The sequence below is a fragment of the Lampetra fluviatilis genome, chromosome 16, assembly GCF_964198595.1.
Source record: "Lampetra fluviatilis chromosome 16, kcLamFluv1.1, whole genome shotgun sequence".
In the NCBI taxonomy this organism is placed as follows: domain Eukaryota; kingdom Metazoa; phylum Chordata; class Hyperoartia; order Petromyzontiformes; family Petromyzontidae; genus Lampetra; species Lampetra fluviatilis.
The window spans coordinates 6,272,245-6,297,032 of NC_136290.1; the positions used below are offsets into that span (position 1 = coordinate 6,272,245).

The 24,788-nt window shown below is 46.4% G+C and overlaps 2 protein-coding genes across 7 annotated transcripts in view; both read left to right on the top strand.

Annotated features, from left to right (window-relative positions):
• Positions 1-18,245, top strand: part of LOC144936484 (choline kinase alpha-like) — a 66,349-nt gene extending 48,104 nt beyond the window's left edge. For 3 of the 5 annotated variants that reach the window (XM_078863581.1, XM_078863580.1, XM_078863582.1), the window contains 8 exons: positions 479-583; positions 1,321-1,379; positions 2,557-2,644; positions 7,377-7,485; positions 8,905-8,996; positions 10,586-10,667; positions 11,828-11,905; positions 13,474-18,245. In XM_078863581.1, the coding sequence (XP_078719707.1) occupies positions 479-583; positions 1,321-1,379; positions 2,557-2,644; positions 7,377-7,485; positions 8,905-8,996; positions 10,586-10,667; positions 11,828-11,905; positions 13,474-13,530 (670 nt within the window). In that variant the 3' untranslated portion in view covers positions 13,531-18,245. The remainder of the gene's footprint in view (positions 1-478; positions 584-1,320; positions 1,380-2,556; positions 2,645-7,376; positions 7,486-8,904; positions 8,997-10,585; positions 10,668-11,827; positions 11,906-13,473) is intronic. The other 2 variants (XM_078863583.1, XM_078863584.1) reach the window with 1 other exon arrangement.
• A 6,216-nt stretch (positions 18,246-24,461) lies between these two features.
• LOC144936486 (USP6 N-terminal-like protein) overlaps positions 24,462-24,788 on the top strand; it is a 63,122-nt gene continuing 62,795 nt past the window's right edge. Inside the window, exon 1 of one of the 2 annotated variants that reach the window (XM_078863587.1) lies at positions 24,462-24,638. The gene's annotated coding sequence lies outside the window, so the exon portion shown is untranslated. The remainder of the gene's footprint in view (positions 24,639-24,788) is intronic. The other variant, XM_078863586.1, reaches the window with a different exon arrangement.

Genomic DNA, 24,788 nt, shown 5'->3' on the forward strand with positions numbered 1-24,788 from the left:
GGCACAGTACACGAGGGGTTTGGGTGGCCAGCACCACGCCTGGCCACCTTTGTCTCCCCAGTGGTGATGTTTTTACACACCGTACCAGGTAGGGGAGATCCAGGACCGGTATAAATAATCGTCACTGGTGTCAACCATGAGCGGGAATCAAACTCGGGTCACCAGGTTCGGAGCGCACAACGGTAATTGCGACACTACCGCTCCCCCCCCCCACACCCACACACGTACCTCCGATTAGAACGGTTGCCTATGTACGGTGCGAAAGAAGTTCAACATACACATGCACACGCCCCCTGTAGTGGGGAACCCTAATGTCTCCCCAATAGCCCAAGCTTACGGTGTTTAGCAGTGTAGCGGACACTTTCTTCATCAACATGCCGAGACAGGTCGAAAGTCCTGGATCATGAAGCAGTAGCATCCCAGTAGGCCCTGCATGCACGTGCCAAAGGGAGAACCGCTCTCGCCGTGTCCACTGCAGGTATCTCGACCAAGTTATGACGCTGAACTTCTCGCGAGAGGTGCAGATCCGGAAGTTCAACAAGCTGCTGGCCTTCAACCTTGTGCAGGAGATGGACTCCCTCAAGTGAGTGTGGCCACCTGGGGGCGAACCACCATCAAGGGCACGCTGATTGAGAGGGCTTAAGGCTAATAACAATATCAACTTTAATTTAAGCCAGTTTGGAGTTACCGCACTTCATAGAAAATTGCCAAGTTTGGTCATGAGAATGCATTCTTCAACTTAAACGACTATCTGAAACAAAACTTACTGGCAAGTTGTGATTTAATTGAGTTATTTTTATTTATTATTATTATTTGTTACCTACGTGACTTTACCGAAAAAACCTAAGAGTGAATCCTTGCAGTCACGAAAGCCTCAAATCTAGAATTAACGTTGTTAAACGCTTGCACACCTCGTGAGGGTTGAATTGTTTGGTTGTGTCCGGCAGTGGAAGGTTTACACGACAACATTCGTCCAGATTATTACGTGGCCTAGCCCAAAATCAATTGTGAATTTAAATATTGGCTGCAAAAAGCTAATGTAAAGTCCATTTTTATTTTAAAATCCTTTGTCAATCGACTTCTGGATTAAGAGGTTTTTTTTTTATCCTGTGTCGGTCGTGGGGGTTTGTGTGACCATATTTCACCATGCTGGCCAATGTGCGTTGCTAAGGCTTTGGTGGGGCCAGATATGGTTCAGACATCTCTCGCTGGCGATGTTGTTAGCCGTGGCTGGGAGTCTGATGGAAAGCGTTGGTTTTGTTGTGCAATGTGGTAGGAAATTTAACTAATTTTGGAATTCCGATTTTTCCCGTCGTGCAGGTCCCTACTCGCAGAGACGCCGTCGCCGGTCGTGTTTTGCCACAATGATTGTCAGGAAGGTAACATCACGTGCATTTCATCGCGTGTACCTTTTGATCATGACCTGCGTATCCATAGTTCGATGTTAATGTGCCAATTTATTGAGGGCCTACTGCTGTGTGGCGTTATCCTTGGTGTGGTCTGGGACTGATTTGTTTTTGTTTTCGCTGCCTAGGCCGATCTTGCTCAATCAGACTTATATAATTAAATACGTCATTATTTATTTATATTTCGTGACTTGTTTACCATTTTCTCTTTTGCACTCCTAATCGTTGTTTTTGTATTGTTTGCTGTTACTCGCTGACCCCGTGCCCATACTGGACCATCTGTGAAAAAAGCGTTTCTTAGCTCATCGGATTCTTCCAGCAGTTAAAAATAGGAGATTCTGATTCTGTGTATGTCCACTCGGTCACTGCCAACTGCAAATACCGTTGGTGACCCCGCTCGTGTAAAGCGTGAGCATGGATGGACAATCCAGTCGGTTGACACTGCAGCAGAGTCCCTCTCGTATCCGAGTCGGGAAGTCGAGAAGTCTAAATCCTCGTCCAGGGTCCCATTCTGCCCTTCATCCCTCTAGCGATTAAAAAAAACTTAACATTTTGTGAAAAGTCAACAGTGATTGTCCCATGTAGAGAATGATCCTATCCATGGCAATGTGGAATTTGCACCACAGACTCAGAGCAGCCAAGCCCTGGCTGAGTGGAGATGTGTACCGCTTCAGCGTTTGCTTTTGAAGAGTAATTTGACTTTCTAACTCGATTATGAATGTTGAAACAAACGGAGGTACCGCTGTATGGGAAGTCGGCAGTGCAGAGACTGGGCCCTCCCCTCTCCCCCTACCTACCCATGTGTTCCACGCATCGTCAGCACCCATGTGTGTGTGTGTCCTCTGTGGGAGAAGTAGTGTAGCGGTTTGCGCGCTGCGCTACGAACCTGGTGACCCAGGTTCGATTCCCGCTCGCGGCCATCACCAGTGACGATTATCTGAATCGGTTCTGGGCCTCCACTAGGTCGACTCAGCCTCAAATGAGTACCTGGTGCAATGTGTAAACATCGCCACTAGGGAGACAAAGGCGGCCAGGAGTGGTGCTGGCCACCCACCCTCTCGTGTGCCGTGCCGGCCTTTATAGGTGCTCGCTAACAGCACTTTCCCCTACAGTCTAAGGCTATATGGGGGATCTTTGTCTTTGTCCCCAGGGAATATTCTCCTGCTCAATGAGGAGGACTCGACTGCCAGCGCTCGCCTCATGATCATTGACTTCGAGTACAGCAGCTACAATTACAGGTGGGCAGCGCTGAGTGCTCTCCTAATGAACCCTCGCCCGCTAGGCCTCGCCGGCTAGGCCTAGCCATATTGATGCAGAGATCTCAACTCTAAATTAGAATGGATATGTTTTTGTTGTACGACATGGTGTTTCTGTTATTGAACTTGTATGCGTGTTAAAAAAAATCATTGCTCAATAGTGTGAAATGTGCTGTTTAGCAAAAATACTTCATTTGCCAAATGAAATAAGTGTGAAGTTTGCACGTGAAATATCTATAAGTAAACAATTGTAACTTCTTTTAATGGTTGTTTCAAGTATTAATGTGAAAAAAATCATTGGCTATTAAGTTATGGTATCCAAAATGTTTATGATGGCAGTTTTTAAATAGAATACCATGAATGATGCCTTAGTTCATGGAGTATAATTGAATTCTTAAAAGATGATACATTTTGGTAAGACAATGTTTAAATTATTTGGTAATGAGGAAGTCTAAAATCTCTTGGATTTTTTTTCACGTTTACTTGATTTAGATAAAATTATAAGTTACCAATGTTCGTAATGGTACATATGTATGTCCAGCAAATATGTAGACATGGACGTGCGTTGATATGGATTTTTTTTTAATCCATCAAAATCTACTCCCCGTCTTACTCAACCAATCTAAATGTGACACTTGCACTGACTGAGTAATTGTAAGGTTTGGATGAAACTATTAGCAAGATGCGGGACATGTGGTGCAATGTAGTCGTGCAAAGCCCTCTGGCACTTTGGAGAATGGCGCAGACATTTTTCTTGGCCGGAGAATGGCAGTGATGTCCATTCGACAAACTGTTGTTGAACCAAATGTAATAATTGTAGCAGTAAAAGCAATGCACGGCTCTTATGTCGGTTAGTAAAACATGCAGATCATCTAGCATGATTTTAACTGTTTAAATATTTCCTAAAATGTTGCTGCAACACAGCGGAGGTAAGTTTTCTTGCATTTCGTCGAATTGTTTGACGTAATGAGTTTAGAGTGAATAACGTTTAGTTTTTTTACATGCTTTTTTACTACTTATACAAATTGAATGCAATTTACTGCATTTTTCTGCATTTATTTTAAGAGCAGCTGTGTTTTAGCGCTAAAAACCTGTCGAGTGTTATATCCCCATTCTGAGTTTACAAAGTCGACATACAACTAGAATTTTTTTACAATGAGCAGGTTGTTATTTTTCCTGTGCTCACCGCCATTGTTGCTGTTTTAACGCGAGCAGGAAATGTTAGTGACGCTGTTATGTTAGTCTTTGTCGATGGAGAGATGGCGACACCATGGTTGCTAATCCAAACTCTGCTCTCATTGGCCTTTGCCGTGAGCATGAGCCGATCCCATTGGCTGATGTGTACAGAAGTTGTGTACAGAATCCATTCCATAACGTTTCCTTCATGCTCCATTTTGAATGTGCGACAAAGATGGTTGTTCATCTAAATGAACTTACAATGCTGTTATCAATGCACATTCATCGTAGCACAACAAATAATCCCTGCAAATTAGTTTTGCATATGCCTAATTGATATGTGCTTTTCAAAGGTAGCAGCCACGATGGGGCTAACATTTATAATTCCTCTATACCTGCCGTGTAATGCAGCAGCTCATTTACCCAGAGCCCGTGACTGCTGGAAGTTAGACCTTCAATACTTCAACGAATTGGAAATAAAATTCAGAAATGTTTAAATATTTTTTTTAACTTCAGAAACTCGTGGCAATCAATTCTCAGCATGTTGTAAATTGTGTACAAAGGCAAGACATTTGTTATCTCAATTGGTCTGATTGAAGCAGAAGAGCCCAGAATGTGATGTCGATTTGCACTCGTGTTGCTCAGGGTTTGGATTAGCAAGTTCTGTGTGGTCGCTAGCAAACAGGTGCCGGAATCAGCCCAGGAGGAGGAAAACTTTTGCCTTGTTGCTCTTGGAAGCGATTCAGATTCGTTTTGTGTTAGACTTTCCCCGCATAACCTGATCTTAACCCTTCTAGGGATGAGCGGAGCTCGGTACACACTTCTTAAAGCAATGTAAGAGCTTTGCCTGTTTAAAAATTAACCGTACTCCTTTCTTTGGTCTTATGCATAATACAAAAAACCCGTTAATGAGCAGATAAACGATGCAACTAACTTGTGCGTTTGGTAGCGTAGCGCAGCGCATGTTTGTTCGTAGTTTTGCTGGCCCCAGTTTTGATTTGACAAAGGGCCGCACGAGAGGCGTCGAATTTTAATTCAGAAGCAAAAAAGAAACGAACGCATAAAAGAGCAGAAACGGAGATAGAGAGCGAGAGAACGAAAACCCGAAAGGAAATGTGTTGTTCTTCTGCAAAATTGTGCTGTGTTCGTGTCTGTCTTCAGTTTGTGTTTTTGATGCGTTGTCAAAACACTAACCGAGGGCCCCCTACTGGTCTGCACGAGGCTGGGGGTTGAGTAAGTGCCTTCGCCGATAGACAGGTGGCCCCACGCGGGCCACCACGTGCGCTCGTTTATGACACCACGCACGGGAAACCATTTGCCGGGTTACTGGGATCCGGGCCGCGCTCCTGCGCTCATTCTACCCGCCCTGTGGCTACACTCCCACACCCTCCCCCCGTACCCCACACACTGCCGTGCAGCGATGGCCATAGCCGGTCCCGCTTCTTAGCCCGTCCCCCCCCATCCGTGACGGCACGTCTTGGCGGTGGATCCGCTAGGGTCCTGGCTGGCCTTGGGTACACAGCGGAGAAACCTAGCGTGGGAATCCTGAGCTTGCGAGGCGAGAGACGAGCCCAACTTGGTACTTTAGGGTTGATGTTATTGCAAGGGTAATCGTAGTAATAACAATAATGGGTACATTACGAATGACCTTGGTGTAGCGCACAGAATGCAGGAATGGATTTCGTCAGTTGTAGGGGGAGGGGAGGGGTGAGTAACAGAATGAATTATGGAGAAATATTCGTCAATAAATAACAACGCAGCCACGCATAAACAACTTAAGCATTTACCGAGTTAAACCAATAGTATAAAGTGAAAATGGATTATGACATCAATTGACATTACAAGCCAAAATAATATTAGTAATAAAATAGTGTGTTTAACAGGTCCTCGGTAATCGTAGAGATACTAAGGGATAGACTAAACAGATTAATCACACACATGTACTTGTGTTGGACTTGATTATAGGATTTCACTGCTTGTGCCATAGTGGCACACTGACATTGGTAAAAACAGGAAGTTAATGCTACTGATGTGATAGTTATTTATACGCTGTTACTCATCTCTGTTGGTGGTCTCCACAGCAATGTGAAACTTTTCACAATCCTCTCCGTAGAACAACGACTTTTGGCTCTCCGTAAAGTAGTGCTCATTTTACAGACCTTTTGAGTGATGGTGATGGGCCCTGTGTTAACCCTGGCTGAGATCTTTACTCAAGATCTTTGTATTGTGAGTCGGGCACTCTGCCCACAGCACCACCTTAGCTTGACAAAATATCCAAGGGCGATAGTTACGCATTTGAGGAGCAATTAACAAAGAGGAGAGACGCATCGTCAATGTGCGCCTAAGCCACTGATGTGCGCTCCTTTAGCCAGACGGCCTCTGGGTAAAACTCGAGGTGACTCTCGTCAAGAGACGACCGCTTGGACACCGCTGCACGGCAAGTGGGGCAGGGCAGCCTCATTCACCCAGGGTCCAAATTACAACTCCTCCCCACCCCCCCCCCGGGGACGTTTCCAACCTTCTCAAAGTTCACTCGCTTGCTCGGGTGTGCGAGATGATCGATCATCATCTTCCGTGTGGGGTTGTTGCAGTTGCCAAGTGGGGTGGCTGATTGGGTTGATGTATTGCCTATCGCTCGTCTCGTTTGATTCTGAGCGAGCAGAGCTTTGTTGTAAAGAACTGGACTTGCGCCCACCCCACCCCACCGCCCCCCACCTCTGTCCTCCTGGGAGTTTTTGATGCCACGACACCCGTTAACCCCGCAAATACCCTCGTGGTAGAGTGGTCAAATCTGAGCCTTAGCTCCATGCAACAGCACTCACAATAGCAGCGTGCCCAGCTGTGTAATGCTGTGAGTTGTAACCCATTGCTTACAAAGAAAAAGCAAAGATTGGAACATTAAAGACTTAATTCTTGCACATATCGGGTTACTTAGCAATCACTTTTTTGAGAGGAATTGAAAAGAATACGTTAAGGAAAAACAAACTATTTTTCACTCTTAAATCTTTTGACTGTTTTTGTTTTTACTTTGTAATAATTTCTATCAGCTTGCTTCTTAAAATATGTAAACGGACAGTAAAAAAAAGTGTAAACGCAACACTTGTTAAAATTTTGTTATGGAATATTGCGTCGTCGAACAATGTCTACGAAATGTTTGTAAAATAAAATGAAACAATTTTGACGTCATTTAACTCGACCATTGTCTAACGTGTAGTACCTCTTTGTTTTCCTTGCTTTAAGAAACAAAAAAATGTAACTTTGTGTAACTGACATTCACAACATTTTGTTAATTTTAAATGCCATAGACTCTGAACGACGTTTGTATAACTTGCAAGCTACTTTGACACGTACATACACACGCACACACGCGCATGCATAGCCCACGTGTTGCGCACCGCACTTTGCTTAGGGACATAGGGGGCGACGGGGAGGTGGGAAGGCCACCGGTTCATCTGCAGAGCCGGCTCTCGCTCAACCCTCCCAAGTCGCCTCCACGGCACGGTAACCCATTTGACGGAGTTTCCCGCTTGCCTTGCAGGGGCTTCGACATCGGAAACCACTTTTGCGAGTGGATGTTCGACTACTCTCAGTCGTCTTGGCCGTTTTTCAAAACCAACGTGGAGAACTACCCATCGCGCGAGCAGCAGGTGAGGGAAGGGCGGGCAGGCAGGCGGGGGTGACGCGTTGTTGGCTGCGTCGTTCGCCGAGGCCACTGGCCGTCTCTCGTCGTGCGTATGAAATAGGTTTTGAGTCAACGCCAGGATTCAAGGTCACCCAAACAACACTTTGTTTGCGTTCAATCAATCGACCCTCACACGAACTCCGGTCATCCTCGCAGCGGCTTTTGGCTAGCCGTCGAAGAAAGACGGTCGCCGTCATTGCCGCGCGCGTTCAGATTCGCTTCTGTGGCCATCTGGAACGATTTTCCTCCCGATATTCGGAAGCCACTGGTAGATATGCACTTTTAAACGTAGATTGAAAACTAATTTCTTTGGAACTCCTTTTTGTGTTTGATTTGTTATCCATCCGCAGCACCTCCATTTAGCATGGTTGGCTGCGTACGGTGCGAAAGAAGTTCAACATAGATAAATACAATCAAACTTGATTTAATACAGCGCCCTTGGTAATAACATCGTCAAAGAGCGCTTAACATGCATTTAAGTGGAACTTCTTTCACACCTTACGTAGCCAACCGCTCTAATCAAAAGGTACGGGGGAAGGACAAAGAACTAAACATGAAAAGCAGATCGAAAGAAATGAGTTTTCACATGCAGACATAACTTAGCATAATAAAAAAAATCTGATTATAAAATACATATTTAGCCCATTTTTTTTAATAGCAACACCTTCCTCATCAGACTGTTCTTGGTGCGCTGCACTTGAACGCAACGTCGACCAGCACACTGCACCATGAACACCCTACACGCAGAAACCAGACTGAGAATCCTGGTACTCGGACTAAGAACTCACACACCTATGCTATGAACTCATAAATCTGGACTACGAATCAACAAACCTGAATTGGCAACCCAATAAAACCGGACCACGAGACCACAAACCCAGACGAGAAACCCACAAACCCATATTATTGTCCACTGAGCTTTACAAGTGTTACAATTCGCTTTAAGTTGAGACTCAATAAAATACCCCTTGGTGCCATTTGTTGTGAACAACGTCACACAATGGAATGTCGAGTGAACACATTTCCCACCGTCACTGATCACGGAAAATTCCCTCCATCTCCCAAAGCCACAACTCAACATTCTACTGTGAAACGTCACGAGTTTTCCGTATGACATCACCATCAACTTTCACTTGTGCAAAGCCATTGCGCTGCGGCGAGCACTCGTGGCACATTGTGGTCACAAGTTTGAATTCCACATGTCGACTCGAGCTGTCGGTTTCAAGTAAAATGAATACCGTCAGTCATTAGCTATCTACTGCTGGATGAAGGCCTCCCACAATCCTCCGCCTGCACCACGAGGCAATCTCACCGCTCTGTCTCCGCGATCGGCGTCCTTGGGCTGGCGGCATGATGATTGTGCCGGGTGTCGATGTTGTTGCAGCTGCTCTTTATTCGCCAATACCTGGCGGCGTGCGGCGACGATGACGACATCGATCTCAACAAGGAGGAGGCCATGCTGGTGGAGGTCAATCGGTGCGTGGCGTCGCGATCGAGCTGGCGAGGGAGATCTTCGAGTGACTCGGGATGGGGGGGCGGGGGGGGGGGTGTGCTGACAATGGCCATGTTGGAGACACTGCCCAACACCATAGAGGGGCTTTGTTCAATCCCCAGGGCTTGGCGTCGCTTATTCCCCTTTTCTATTAGCACATCTGCGTTACGCCAGCGCAGATCCGTCATGCTATGGGTGTCTTTCCACTGGCTAGTCGCTGTGCCGAGTCGGAACCAAAACTGTGATACGCTAATCTCATTAGACATCTGGCTTGGGGTCGAGCAGGGTTGCGAGTAGGGTTTACTGACTCATGCGTGTGACGTCAGTCGGTCTGCAATGGGGGCACGGCATCCTCGACTTTGTGCTTCCTGGCATGCACTGTATGCGAAAGCGCAACGGTCGGCACGCTGCGCTACAGACCCGGCGACCCGAGTACGAATCTCGCTCACGGCCAAGACCCGTGATGATTATTTTGAACCGGTCCTGGGCCTCCCTTGGGTCGACTCGGCCTCAAATGAGTACCTGATGTGGGTGTGTAAGGATCACCACTGGGGAGACAAAGGCGGCCGGGCGTGGTCTTAGCCACCCACCTCCTCGTGCCGTGCCGGCCTTCACAGTTGCTCCCTAATAGCACTTGCCCCAACAGTATGTGAAGGCTATACGGGCGACCTTTGTCTTCGTCTTTGTCAGTGGCATGGGTCGACTTCTCCAGTGAAAAGCAACCTGGCGCCTCCTGTGTCACGCTGGCTCATCACGGGGCCCAGTTCTACCATGGAAATGAAGTATTAGCACGTAGCAATCCATCCATTTAAAATGCACTCTTATGATCATTATAAATGCATTGCATCCTACATGTAAAAATAGATGACTTGTGATCCATGTAAATGTCGCCTTTTGTCGACTAGAACAAGGGAAATGGAACAAAAACCGCACAACGTGTGAGACAGGACAATAGAGGAGACGCAAAACAGAATTGATTCTTGAATCGAATCGTGACTGTTAGAATCACAAAGGGAGGGGGGTGGGTGAATTTGTTATCATCAAATGGCTTCCACTAGGTGGGCTCACGATGACTGTCCAAGCACTGAGTAGGCGCCACTGGCATCCTCGGATGTGGACGGTTTCACCCATCCACGATTCAACCCATCCCTTGCGGCGCACCGTTTGCCAAATTGCCATGGTGTAAATCTGGCCTCTGCTCTTGATCAGGCCAGGTGATGGCAGCACTGCAAGGAAGTTCCTGATCAAATTCAGCTCCATATTTGGCTGTTATAAATTTCCACATCATAAGCCACTTCGTTGAGCTGCAATTTGTGGCCAGGTCTCGTCTGAAAAAGAGCTAATAGCTGAGTGGGCCTTACCTGGTCAAATTAGAATAGTTTCGTTTTAGTTTGTATTTTCTCCGCGTACATGTTCATTCTCTCCAGCTATCGAATTTCATCTCACTTGTAAGAAACAAGTAACGCGTCTGCAGGATCCTCCTGACAATGTGTCTTGAGGCTCAGCTGGGTATATGAAGATCGATCATCGATGTTGTTATTTAAGGCGCTGTGGTCGTGTTTGCCGTGCGCAGGTTTGCCCTGGCGTCCCACTTCTTCTGGGGTCTCTGGGCCATCATTCAAGCCAAGATATCCACCATAGAGTTTGGTTACTTGGTGCGTTTATACCATTGCTCACACATACAAACAAAGATTGGTTCAACCTTTTATCGAATGTCAGAACACTGCTGTGAGCGAGCGTCTGTTAGCGTCGCTCTGTAAGAGATCACAGTGGTGGGGCCATTGCCGGGATTGTCTCCCCGGAGCTAAAGTGGACTGAATCATTCCACCAGACCAAGCTGACCTCTAGGCTGCATTCATAAAGCACTCGGAATTGAACCAAATATACATGGCACTATGTACTGAAATAAATGTTTAACCGTGTTGGTGTCTGATCTGTGGCCGCCTGGTCTGCTGATTTTTCTCTGCGTCCATGCTGCTGCCGCCCATTGATCCCTGAGCAGAGTTAATTTTAACGATTAGCAATTCCTGTGAACAACGGCGGGGTCACCGCATCGCGCGCTTTCAAATGCGCTTCTGCAGCCGTCCGGAATGCTCTCCCTTCCGATTTAGGAAGCAACTGGAGCCTGTGCACTTATAAATCTAGATTGAAAACTCATTTCTTGAGAACTGCTTGTTGTCGTGTTTCATTTGTTGTCGTCGTCCCCCCCCCCCGCACCTCCAATTCGAACAGTTGGCTACGTACGGTGCCAAAGAAGTTCAACATACACACACACACGTGTATGTTGAGAGTTTTGGGGCGGGCACTCTGGGGCACTGTGCCCCCCACCCCTGCCACCGTACTTGCCCTGCTCAATACGAGCTTCACGGTTTTCTCTTCATCTCGGAGTGAGCTGCAGATAGTCTTAACCACAGCTAAAGTTGCAAATATATATAATGATGCACGTAAGAGCCTCTAGATGAGCAACAAACTACATGCAATGTATTTTTGCTGCCGTCTCTTAACCCTTCGTGCATCTTTTCCTTCTTACGTGAGGTTTATAGTTTTATTCTCTCTTCACCTTCGTACTGGAAATAATCATTTGACACAGAAATACCTCGTGGCTAATGTTTAATTGGTCGTATAATCCCACGTGGTGCCCCAAACGTTCGCCTCGGCGTTGTATAAGCTCCATTGACCACATCCCCAGTGTCGACCCCCATGAACGTTGCTTTACATGTCTCGGTGTCCGGCCCAGTGTGAGCCTGGTCTGCTGATTTCTCTGTGTGTGGCTCTTCCCCCCCCCCCTCCTGGCACTTGATGGTGCTCTGTGTAGACGACAAAAACATCATGGGTGCATTGCTCTGCATGTCGGCGAGAGCCGATTGCAGAGCAAATGATAGTACAACAGAAAGCAAGTTACGCAACCATTGTATATGCCACATCAGTGGGTCATACCGATAGTTTTCAGTAACAACGTGTGTGATTACATTGCTTATGCAAATGTCAGAATCGGAATATTTGATTATAGTGGAGGAATCGGATGAGCTATAAAGCTCCCTTGTCACATGTCCAGCAGTAGAATATGAATTGGATTAGCTTTGTCTATTTAACATGTTTACAATTGAACCTGCCATGCCACTGGTGCACATTCGCTGTTGTGATTTAAACGCAGATGAAATAGATTTTGATTTGGTCCTTTGTAATTATATTGCGATCTTAAAAGACGTCATCATCAACAGGGGCTCCAGATCGTCCGGTTAAGATTGCCTCCAGTCTCTAATTCGGCGAGTTGCTTCCGCTATTAGTCGGCCACACCAGTAATCCAGTGCTTCAGGGAAAGGGTTGTTGCGGATCGCATTCACTTGTGTGACTCCCAAACCCCGCTGGCCTGAAAGGAGGCCAGGTGATGGATATCGAGCAAATGGGTACATAAACCCATCCTGTGTGGATCTCCTGAGTGTTTATTAAGTTGTGTTCATAGTGAGTTTTATCAGGATATTTCAGTATCCTCCCATGCTCGGTAGAATATTAATAGTATTTAGAATTTGCTTAGCATCCCCGTACTGTACTATTTATTAAAAGCACCTCAAGGCACTAGAGGGGTGACCTTGTTACCATAAATGGCACATGCAGACAGATTTATAATGAAACTAAACGTGTGAGTTGGCCACCACAATCATGCCATCTGAACCACCTGTGACCCCCACAGAAGGTGAACTTGGTATTTGGTGTGTAATAGAATAGGTGTAATAACACGTCCGAGTTTATGCAATCGGGATAAAAATAGGGATTGCGGAGTCTGGACTCTTTTCGAAATCTTGCTGAAATGCGGACAAGTGCCAGGCATCCCAAACGTACCAATGTCGGACCCTCCTCATGAGCCTTGAGACTCGGGGTGGCTATCCGGGGTAAATCTTTTTTTTTTTTATCACAGTTTGTTCCTTGAAATATTGCGAGCAGATATATCGTCGTCCGCAAGTATATCTTGGGGTTTTTTGTGTGGAGGAGCCCTAAAAGTTGTTTAGAAATTCTGGACAAAAAAATGGAAGATCGTCGCAATCCCAAAAACTCAACGATGAAACAGCGGCCCCAACAGTGCTCACTTGTTGTTGGCTGCGTCTCCATATGGCACAGAAACGCCACTTATCAGAAATTAGCAGTTTAGCACTTTACCTGTACAATGGTGTCATAATGTACCGTGGAGCAATACCGTAGAGTAACTTCAGTAGTACACGAAACTTCCTGTATACTATGCGCACGTGTCCAGACCACGCGAGTGCTATTTGTACTTTACACCGTCATACTGTTTTGTTAGAAACTGTTTTAATGTAACACGAATTGTTGAGCCGTCCAAAAAAAACATGAAGCTGCCTAAATTTGAAGGGAAAATTGATACGCAGCCCTGAACTTGGCCAGGATTTCGAAGTGACACCGTAACCACTCCCCCCCCCCTCCCTTGTCATTGCCCTTTGCTTTCAGGAGTATGCCCTCGCCAGGTTCGAGACTTACTTTGCCCAAAAGAAGAAGTTTGTGTGAGAAGCGACGGTCGCCGCACCGTGCCCACTTCCCGCCTTGTGATTCGAACCGGACCGACGCCGATGAGGAGAGAAAGAAAACGGTTTGTGTCGAGAGAGAGAGAGAGAGGCGTACGCTGGAATAAGGGAATGACCAATTTTTCGCCCGCAAAAAAGTGAAACCTGAGGCGTGCTGCTGAAGTGTCTCAAATGGATCTCTGAAACGCTTGTTCTAATGTCAAACTTGAAAATGCTCAAGCTGAACGCGTTGTTCTCTTTACATTCGTTGTTTTTAACCGTCTGTCTCTACTATAGCCAGTCCCATCCGTGCCATTCTTAACCCTGCGCACACGGGAGCAGATTGCATTGTTGTTGCGTGGTCCTGTGTATTCTGCTTCTCCACATTGGGCTACGCCCGCTCATGATGCTGTGACGTATTTTGTTCACTTCGCGGTTGGTAAAAGCTTTGTAAATGCATCGCAAGCTAAGTTGGGGAGAAAAAAAAACGTTCGGTATTTTTCCCTCCACCTCGAGATGGCTGCAAGCGCATCAACTCGGTCCTTCATCTATATGGGGTGGGGGGGGATCAACCAAATGAGTACCTCTTGGTAGGGAAATCCAAAGTTGAAAGTTTATTTACAGTGTAAAGCCCATTGAGTTTGTTTTTTGTCAAAGGCGACCCCATAGTTGCTCTTAGAGGAGACTGGTCCCCCCACCATAGGGAATTTGGAATTTCACACTTTGGCTCGTTTCCGTTAACGGAAAAGAGCATCGCCCCATCCTCCATTTGAGCGTGGGTGGAGGGGGTGGAGGGGGTGGGGGGAGAACCTTGACTTTGAATCTACGGGCTGTCGTCGTGTTCTTCGCATCACTGAAGTACACTTTGTTATACACTTGTAATTTAGAAGCCTTTTGAAGGTGGATTCCAGTTAATATAAAGTGCTGCTTCTAGAGTCCGGATAACCGGGCACCCAATGCCCCCAGGCACTTTTCTCGGACTCTACGGATACATTCTGGCACCAGCGTGTGCCGTGTTTTGTTGGGAATTGGCAAATTGCACAATTTAGATAACTCTGGCAAACAACGCTTACTGGGTCAATAACATGCATTGTGCAGCAACATGTGTGCCTTGTTAATTGCCACCCCAGAAATGTAATCATGTTATTGATATTCCTTTACCATCATGTTGTAATCGTGAGCACACTGGACTTGCAAACCAGTGGTCGCCGGTTAGATTCCATCTCCTGGCGCGGGAGTGAAGACTCGTGCAGGTTTCTTGGGGGGAACACCCACAGGTAGTCGTTTGGCGGATCGCACGTGGTCAGATGAGGTGGGTGGGTACTCCCCACCTCTTCCAAAGACGTCTGGGGAGCTTTGAAGAGGAGACCAAAATGCCGAGGAACAGCTACTCTTTCGTGCCCTCTAATGGAGACTTTTCTCACCAGCAGTGTCATGAGCAAGCCGTTTGTCCAGCTGCACCTTTAACCCCAAGTTCTAATCCAGGAAAACGTCACGGAGTCGGATTGTGTTTTGCATCGGGGTGTTTGGCCAATTTCTTATTCAGTATTTGTGTGCACGGGAGAAAACCAAAGTGCCTGGAAAATACCCCACACACCGAAGGGGATATCACAACATCTCTAAGGGATGTCGGCAAACCATTTTGCTGTACTGCCTTATTTTCTCATGCACTGAATACAAGGCTAAACGCTCCGCAGATGTGAATGAACGAAGGAGTGGTGGGGGGAGCATTTTGTGTTTGAAGCTGGCAACCCATCCTTGTAGGGAAGCAAAGCTTGTAATAAACTGCAGGCTTCAGGCAGTTTGGTCCAAATGCCTGGGGGACTCGAGTTGCCTTAGCACCAAAGTGTTTGCTAAGCGCTGAAGTTTACTTTTTAAGCAGTTAAGGACAAATTGAGACAAGGTGGGGGGGGGGAGATTAACAGTCCAAAAGTCATTATAGACAACAACCGTGTCAACTAAGACAGGATAGAAGACAATACAATCAATTGAGGGGCAAAGTAATACTAGCCACGTAAAACTAATCCTTTAAAAAAGCAAATTAAGATTTTTTTTATTGCAATATTTCCATGTTTTGTAACAATTTTGGCAACCATTTGGCTTGGTGTTGCTATGGTTTGAGCGCTAGCATTTGAAAGGTTCAAATCCTAATTGGGGGGAGGATGGAGATCACCTCAACCCATAATGTCTTCATGGTTGATAAAACAAAAAAACTATTTGTGGAAAAGTGGTTGTCCGGTGGAAAAAACGGGCCCTCACCTTAGGAATGTGGAATTTTCACCACTCGCTTGGAGCCACCAATTGAAGATGAGCTAGCACCCTATTGCTCACTCGAGCAGAGGAGACGCGTTGGCTTGGAAGGAGACTGGTGCGTCCCGCAAATCTGGTCGTCTGCTTCAGCTGTTGTGATGTGCTGCGCGTGTGTGTGCGTGTGCGTCTACGCGTAAAGTTTCTCCTGCAGAAACCCTCTTACCTGTTGGTGTCGAGCGGTCTGCGGTGCTATGGCGGACTGCAGGCAGACAGACATGTCTGCAGGCTGCGCCACTGCTAATACTCTAAAGTGATTCTCTCTGCCCGCAGTGCACCTTGCTATGTGAGTGTTTGTACCGTGCATAGCTGAGCGTATGGCACCTACACTGGCAAAGCTTGCATTTGTTCCTATATCTAAAGCGATGGGAATGCACTGTGTGGTCAGTCCCTTTGTGGGGACGCCTCACTTGATCTTATGATCGCTGATAATAGTACGATCTGTGAGCTCGCTGGTTTTGTGGTCTTCAGGGTCGATGGTGATATGATCTTATGGTCTTTAAAATGCAATTGCTGCTGTTGCTGCTGTTGCGTGCTTGCGCGTGTCTTGAGCTGTTTTGCATTGCAAAAAGAAAAGTGTAAAGTTTGTATGTATTTTCGTATGCTTTATGGATCATGTGGGCGAAAAAGCCGCGCCGAACGTGCAGATTTTTTTTAATTATTATTATTGCATGCATGGAGAATGCATATATATATTTTTAATGTGACACTTTGTACAAAAGAGTACCTTCACTTTTTTTCACGTTCATCTTTTTTTTAAGTAATTGAAATCTCGGAACCAATAACTACATAAAAAAAAATAAGGTTTTTGTAATTATTTCTCTTTGGTTGTTATGCTCGGTTATTGAAATGTTCCAAATGCTGTGAGTTACAGATGGACAGTTTTGTTTCTGTTTAATGGTTCCAATATGTACTGTCTCTTTTTTATTTAAGTTGGGTGATGTCACATCCACCCGAAGCGAAACTGCGTTTGAGTTGGAAATTTGTGAATGGAGAGCGTGAGTCACACGGTGTTGAGGATCGCTATAATTTAAGTGAGTACAACAAAACTGGACTCGATTAGTAACGCGTGTCCAAAAACGTCACCCACCGGTTCAGGTGCTGCTGAGAATGATGGATTGTAATTGACCGACTCGCTGTTGCGTTGCAAGCCCCTTGCCTCCTTTGGATGATTCAGATTTTCTGGATTCAGTGCGTGACCAACCACGTGATTGGATGAAATTAGAAAAGTAAATCTTGATTGGCTCTTCTCCTGTACGTTACCGGTAATCGCCTGTACCGTTTTAATGACATTTCTCCCCAATGTTTCTCAAGTATATTTCAGCACGGCGACACATCTTGAAGTATTGGTATCGTGGTTATTGCTGCGTCCACCTCGCAATCGAAAGATCGAGTTTAAGAGTCTGGAGCTTACTCGGTCCATCATTGTTCTGGGGTGAATAAACGATATCCCACTTTGTGGGAAGTCAACTGTGCTTGTGTTATGCAGTGGTTTGACACCCAACCACACGTGTGTAAGTTTTACTCCACTGGCCTAGGGCACCAATACAAAATGAGCACCTGCTCCCTACGCTCGTTTTGGGCAGGGGAGGCACTTTTGATTTCTAAAAAAACTATGAAATTGTAATGTACATTTCCTTACTGCTTTTCAACGTTTATATTTTGACTTTAACGATTTTATGCCGTGTACATTTTCATGCTGATCATTTGAAAGGCAACCAGACATGGTTTGAATTTCATGAAATTTGGAAAGCCGGTGTGATAATGGTAACAACAAATTGTGTCGGCAAATGCTCGCGTTCTGTTGACCGTCTGCATGTGGTGTCCACTTACTGTTCTTGATTCCACACCATTATAGTCTTTGGCAGTCAGCTGCCATTGAATAACTCCTTCGTATTTCTCTAATTCAAGCAAGAAGATGGACTTGCTCGTGCTAACTCCGTTGCTTGTAGTTCATTCACACATTTTAACCACACTACGAATAATGTGCACGTTTGTTTTCCCTCCATAGCCATGTACACAGAGCTGTTTTCGATAAGTTAATCTTTACGTGCATTTATTGCAAGAGAATATTTGCTTAAGTGCTTGCACATATATGTAGGTGACTTTATTTGTCTGTTCCGTTTTTGTTTATTTCGTTTTTCAGTCAAAACCGGCTTCATTTTTTTAAGCTACATTTTCCAAAAAACACTGGATAGTTCAATATATCTGGATGTTCAGTATCTTGAATGATTCACTCGTGAATTAACTGAGCCTGCTACAGTTTGTCTAAACTGATCTACAGACAACAGGATCTGTAATCGTGATGAATGTCCCACATTTTATTATTTCTTGTTGTTATAGTTCGATAAACAACGTGTAAACCCAACATCTAGGACTCTTGAAATAAACCTGAATTAACTGGAAAACAAATGTTTAGTTTTTGCCTTCATTTTACGGTATTTGTTTTGATTTATGGGGTTAAGCTGTATTTGTAATGCATTATGTTGTGTATGTGCAAGAAATATTCCCTTTAACACGTAGGCTTTAGCGACCAATATTGTCCGTAAAAAAATATTCTCGGATTAGATCGCGTAAATATAAATGTAATTAAACCCGCCATCACCCGACACAGCCAATTAGGTAATTATGTAATTGGCTGTGTCGGGTGGTGACGCATTTAACGACACATTCACGCGATATAACCCCAAAACACCTTTGTCTTGGATATATGCTCTATTGAGCTGTGACCAAATCGCCCGAAATGCGGCCCAGTCTTATCAGATCTCAGAAGCGAAGCAAACTTGAGCCTGCGATAGTCCTTTGATGGGGGGTGAACACGGTGCGTAGGCTGCTGTGTGTTGTGTTGTCAGCAGAGGGCGGTGCAGCAAAACCCATCGCACAATGAATGCCACGCCTTCAATGCCCCCTGCCTTTTCACCAAATCTGCATTAGCCAGCGTGGTGAGCGATATTCAAATAACAACCACCACTACTAACCCGTACTTGCGTGGGTTTGGCCCTCCATCCGTTCGTGGAATGATGAAAACAAGTCTGCAAACGTGAAAAAAGACAACAATGCCTTGAAGAAAAACACAGCAATGTGGCTGACAATCTTTTGCCAATTATATTTGCAGAAGACGATAAGACATTGCTATGTCCCGTTGTTTGTTTAAAATTATCAGCATTACATTGTACTAACTATTGCACTTAATTCCAGTGAAACTGCATGTGGCTCATACTTTATGATTTCGATTCTACGGGGTAATCTTCGTAATAATACACGGAAGATGATTTCTAGACGACAACAGGCTCGATTGTGACCATTGGATCGGTGTTCCCATCATGCCGTGCACGTGGTCATTCCGTGACTGTGTATTGCACGCAGCCACATTTCCGATCATTTACAAAAGTGTATCCGGTTTGTCTGAATCCACAAGCTTGTGACCATTCCCAGTGCCATGTTTCCCCGTGTCAACCACTAATCATGCGAGTACAGCGCTGAATGGTTTACACATGAACGGGTGAGTTCGTTAAATGTGGGCAAGGCAGACGTTGCGATGGTTGGGAGTGCAAAGGTGAGTGGCGTGATGATAAATCCTGTGCTCCAGAAATTGAGTGAGATTCGAATTAACGACGTTCGTTTTGCCTCTGATGATGGCGGTATTAGTTGTTTAAGGTGACGCAAAAGCACAAAACACGGGAGGAGAGCCAGCGCGAGACGGCTACATCGTCTTCCCACTGTCGACTCAAGTCCCGGTCCCCCTGCTGGGATCACACTGCTGTCACCTTTCTAGAATCTTGCCCACATCAAGAAGAGAAACCCTGCCGTGCGAACACGAGGGAGTGACGCGGACGTCCAGAATAAACATCTTCGAGAGGCAAACATCGCACCTCCTGGCTTTGACATTCCCCCGCGAAGACATGTGCGGTGCGTACCATCGACTACAATAGAACATGGGGGGGGGGTGGTGGGGGAACAAGCCACAGTAGTACAATTGTGGCCATGGAACTAAACTATCGGCCATAGAGGAGGAATCGCAAAACGACGCGAACGCTCTCCTGAAGCCTTCTGGTGGCGAGCAGACCTCGACATGGCCTTTAGCTCCTGAACATATTGCTAGCATAGTACGCACGAATAGAACAGGAATTCGATCCATTCAACTTCAGATTATGTGGGGTGGCTCGGATAAAACAAGTAGGAAAATGCAAAACACATGTAAATAAAGCTATTAAATGTGTGTGTATATTTTTTAACTGTATAACGGGACGCATTATTTGGTGATGCTGCTGCGTTGGCAGTGGTGCAAAAGCGCAATTGAATAACACCCTCGGCACATTCGTCAATAACATGGTGGCCTTAAAAGGAACGTTTTGTGCAATGGTCCTTCACAGCACATAGCATAGCAATCTCTACCTCCTTAAAACCTCTTTTCCTTCAAGGCAGAAGACGAACGTGTTGAGATTGATGTATTCTGGGGGTGAAGAGATTAGATGTGTTATCTCTTTGTGTTATATATTTTTGGAAGTTATCGGTTTACTTATCAACATGTTGGTGATCACATGAGCACTGACCTTCGGCGAGTGAGGGGCAGCTCATGAACCCTGCTTGCGTCAGGGATTTTCTCGCTTGCACGGTTCATCCACAACCGACATAGTCCGCTCACGGATATTCGAGACCCGTTTGGGTTGTACCGCGTACTGTTTTGCACCTTGTTCGACGTTTCGCTCCACGTGTTGAGAGCTCTGCAGGAGCTGAATAAATAAATAAAATTTCTTAACAGCATGCGGTACAAAAGGAAAACACTGGAGAGGCAACGTAATGAATTAGACTGCCTCTTTCTCATCTGTCCCTAAAGATAAAAATATTAAATAGCTTTTTACACAGTCCACAAAATGAATGCATATAAATTACAATGGATAGCCATTGTAATTTATATGCTTTCAAATTTTGATTTAAAGCTTTCGTGACTGCAGGGATTCATATTCTTGGTTCTTTTGGTAACTTTACCGAAAGAACCAAGAATATTATATACATTCATTAACCCCCCCCCCCCCCTCTAACCTTCACACAAGAAGCGCTCAAAAGTGACAACATCACACCTATCTATTTAAGGAACGAAACAGGAGGATTTCTCCACAAATCTGTCTGTCGTCTGATGTTGGTTGTAATTACTGACGACACGTCGTACGGAGATTGTAAATGCTGTGGATTTACTCCAACACACCAGTGTGCTGTACGAGTCACGAATTTGCATGTTCTGCTTACGTGACAAACCTTATTTATTGGCTGTCTGGTGGTGGCAGGTTTAACGAGACATTTATATTTATGCGATCTAACCCAAAAAAAACGGTTATGGATGATATTGGTAGCGAATGCCTCCGTGTTAAATTGACATCCCATGAGCCACACAGCTGTCTGTGCGTTTTTTCATCAGCATCGGTTTTATACAAGAAAACCCGGGGCTGGTTTCGACATTCGGGGTCTCATCAACAAAGCTTAAATCAATACTGTTGAACTGCCATATGTTTATAGGCATATGGATGGGTCCTGATTGGACAAATCTATCCCGAGTTTGCTTGTATTAAACCGATGTGTGGGTAATGTGACGTGTGGATAATGTGATGTGTAAAAATATACTTTTTTTTAGGTGGGGGGGGGACATATATGCGAAAGGAGCATCATACAAACAGTTGTTCCATCTTGATGACACTTGAACTCACAGGGTCAAGACATGTCGAGTTGACACGTTTAAACGTTGGTTTCAGCGCTGAATATGCTGGAGTTCATGAAATGTCCAACAGGGGTGTAACCATTCGAGGCCCAGCAATTCAGGATTGTAATTCAAGAATCATTGTGGTAAATGTAGTAGCTGCAAGGGTCACGAAAATCCATGATCTACAATGTATACGAATTAAAACATCGATCCTGACACGATTCGACGCGTGTATTGTGAGCTTGAATGGAGTAGTTAGTGGTGCAGCAGTTAGTGCACTGCGCTATGAACTCCGTGATCTTGAGTTTAGTTCTCAGCCACGGCTAACATCAGTGTTGAGTGATATCTGAACAGGTACTGGGCACCCTTTCAGCAACCAACCAGCACTGACCGGCGTGATGAAGTATGGTCAAATGTGCCCCATGACCAGCACAACGTTGAGAGACCTTCATCCAGCAGTGAATTGACAAAGGACTGAACCTTATTCTTGTAAAATGTTATTATTGTGAGTATAAAAACAATCAATAAAAGTCTATCAATCTTCATCATGGGACCTCTTTTGCCAGTACGAAAATATACTAATAGAGTTTTCCCCCTTTTTTCTGGCAACAAAACTGACACCTTTTGCAAGGAATCATGCTTACATTAACCACAATACTTGCATTTGACTGCAAGTATTGTGGTTAATGTAAGCATGATTCCTTGCAAAAGATGTCGGTTTTGTTGCCAGAAAAAAGGGGAAAAACCCTATTAGTAAGTCTATCAATGTTAATCAATGCATGCATTGTTACACCAAGACCAATCCACACTCTCCAGCTTGTGACTAAATAACCCCTCATCCAGCAGTGGATGGACCAACGTATGCACATGCCCATAATATCCCGATGATGGCAGCCACGGTGCAGTTACTCAATTGTTGCCAAAACACTTCTGTGCAGAACTTGATGAATAAATGTCCCAATGCAGATGACTGGCTGACTTTTATGGGCCCTCTTTGCAGACCACATCCGTGTACTTTTGTTCAAAGTCATGTTGACACTTTGGCAAAAGTGTTCAGCAAGACTCTCAAAGGGCAATGTTCATTGCATTCTTGAGACTAGAAATGCATGCCTTCAGTCCATTTCCATGTTATTGGCTGCATCCTCCTATTTTTTTTATATCGGTTTAAATTAAGACCTTCCATCAAAACAAATATTTTGGCTCATGCACTTACACATTCTGGATTTGATTCAAACATTTATCCAGCATAATTTATACCGTGTTTATTAATGTTCGTTATTCCGGTGCTAATATGGAGAAGTACAAATGAAGTTATTATTACACACTTTTACTTATGCAAGTAGTTATGTTATTTATAATTCTAGTGGTTTTAATTATTTGTCCATTGAGTCCAATGTAGACTCTATGAACCCTATGTTGACTATGGACCAGGTGTTGTCTCTGAGTCCTATGTGCTGATTGAGCCATATATGTTATCTGAGTCCGATGATTTCTCTGAGCCATGTGTTGAATATTCGAGTCTCTTGTTGGCTCTACGAGTCTCATGTTAATGAGACTTTTGCCCGTCCAAGGACGGATGTATTTCAGTAAATCTGAAACTTGCAAGCGAAAAGCAGACCGCGACGTGATATATTCATTGCATCCATTCGTGTGCAATTTGTAAGGGCGCGGTGACACAGACTTATTTCATGTAAAGGTTATAATCCCTTGTTCATCACGACGTCATTTTTACTTCGATGTCTCAACAGCGTCACGGAGATCGCGTGACGTGAGGTTTCTGCCTTTGTAGTGAGTTGTGAGTTGACGCCGAGGAGGGGGAAGGAGGCGCCTCGCCCCCCCCCATGTGGAGTGACGTCAGCCGCTAATTATTATGAATGGGTGGAGGGGATGTTCATTTGGAGGACGTCACCTGCTCATGATTATTAAAGAGGGGGGCTGTTCGACATGGAGTGACGTCACACGCAGGACACAGACATTGTTGGCTAATTTTAGTCTTAAATTATTTGTCCTATGTTGCCTCTGATCTATGAGTTAACTCCATCAGTCATGTATTGTCTCTACGAGCCTTGCATTTAATCCTGGGCCATGTGGTGTCTCCAGGAGCCCTCCTACTTTCTATGAACCTTGCATTGAATCCATGAGCCAGGGGCATTTCCATGAGCCCTGTGTTGTCTCTATGAACCTTGTATTGAATCCATGGCCATGTGCCCTCTCTATGAGCCCTGCGTTGTCTCTCTGGGCCATGTGGCCTCTCCACGCGCCCCACGTTGTCTCCAACAACCCCGCGGTGTCTCTCTACGTGCGCTGTGCTCGGTGCGCTCGCCCCCCAGCCCCCCTCCCCGACCAGCCCCCCCTCCAGCCTCCCCCAGCCCCCCCCCCCAGCCCCCCTCCCCCAGCCCCCCTCCCCCAGACGTCCTCCCCCAGTCTCCCCCCCCCCCAGCCCCCCCCCCCCAGCACCCCCTCCCAGTCTCCCTTCCACCCCCCCAGCCCCCCTCCCCCAGCCCCCCTCCCCCAGACTCCCTCCCAGTCTCCCCCCCCAACCCCCCCCAGCGCCCCCTCCCCCTCCCAGTCTCCCCTCCACCCCCCCCAGCCCCCCTCCCCCAGACTCCCTCCCAGTCTCACCCCCCCAGCCCTCCCCCAGACTCCCCCAGCCCTCCCCCCAGTCCCCCCCAGCCCTCCCCCCAGCCCTCCCCCCAGCCCCCCCCCCAGCCCTCCCCCCAGCACCCTCCCCACCCCCCCAGCCCCCCCTCCACCCCCCAGCCCCCCTCCCCCAGACTCCCCCTCCCCCCGCCCCCCCACTCCCCCTCCCCCCGCCCCCCCACTCCCCCTCCCCCCGCCCCCCCACTCCCCCCGCCCCCCCACTCCCCCTCCCCCCGCCCCCCCGCCCCCCCACCCCCTCACCCCCTCCCAGTCTCCCCCCCCCCTAGCCCCCTCCCAACGCCGCCGTCTTCGCGCCTCCCCCGGCGACTCTGCCGCTGCCTCCGCGCGGCGTCTCCGCTCGGCGCGCTCCTCTCCGCCGCTGCAGGTGACCGCCTCCCTTCCTCCTCCTCCGTCTCCTTCTCCTCCTCCTCCACGTCGCGAGTCTCGGGCTGTTCGCTTCAACCCCCCGGGTAATGGCTGGAAGCCTTCGAGCCGCGACTCGGCGACCGCTTCTCGTGGTTTGTGTTTTTACTGTTCGCGTCGGCAGTGAACGGAGGTGATGGTGGTGATGATAACAAGATAAGCGCATGCCGCTGCTCAAAACACGTTCAAACGAGACG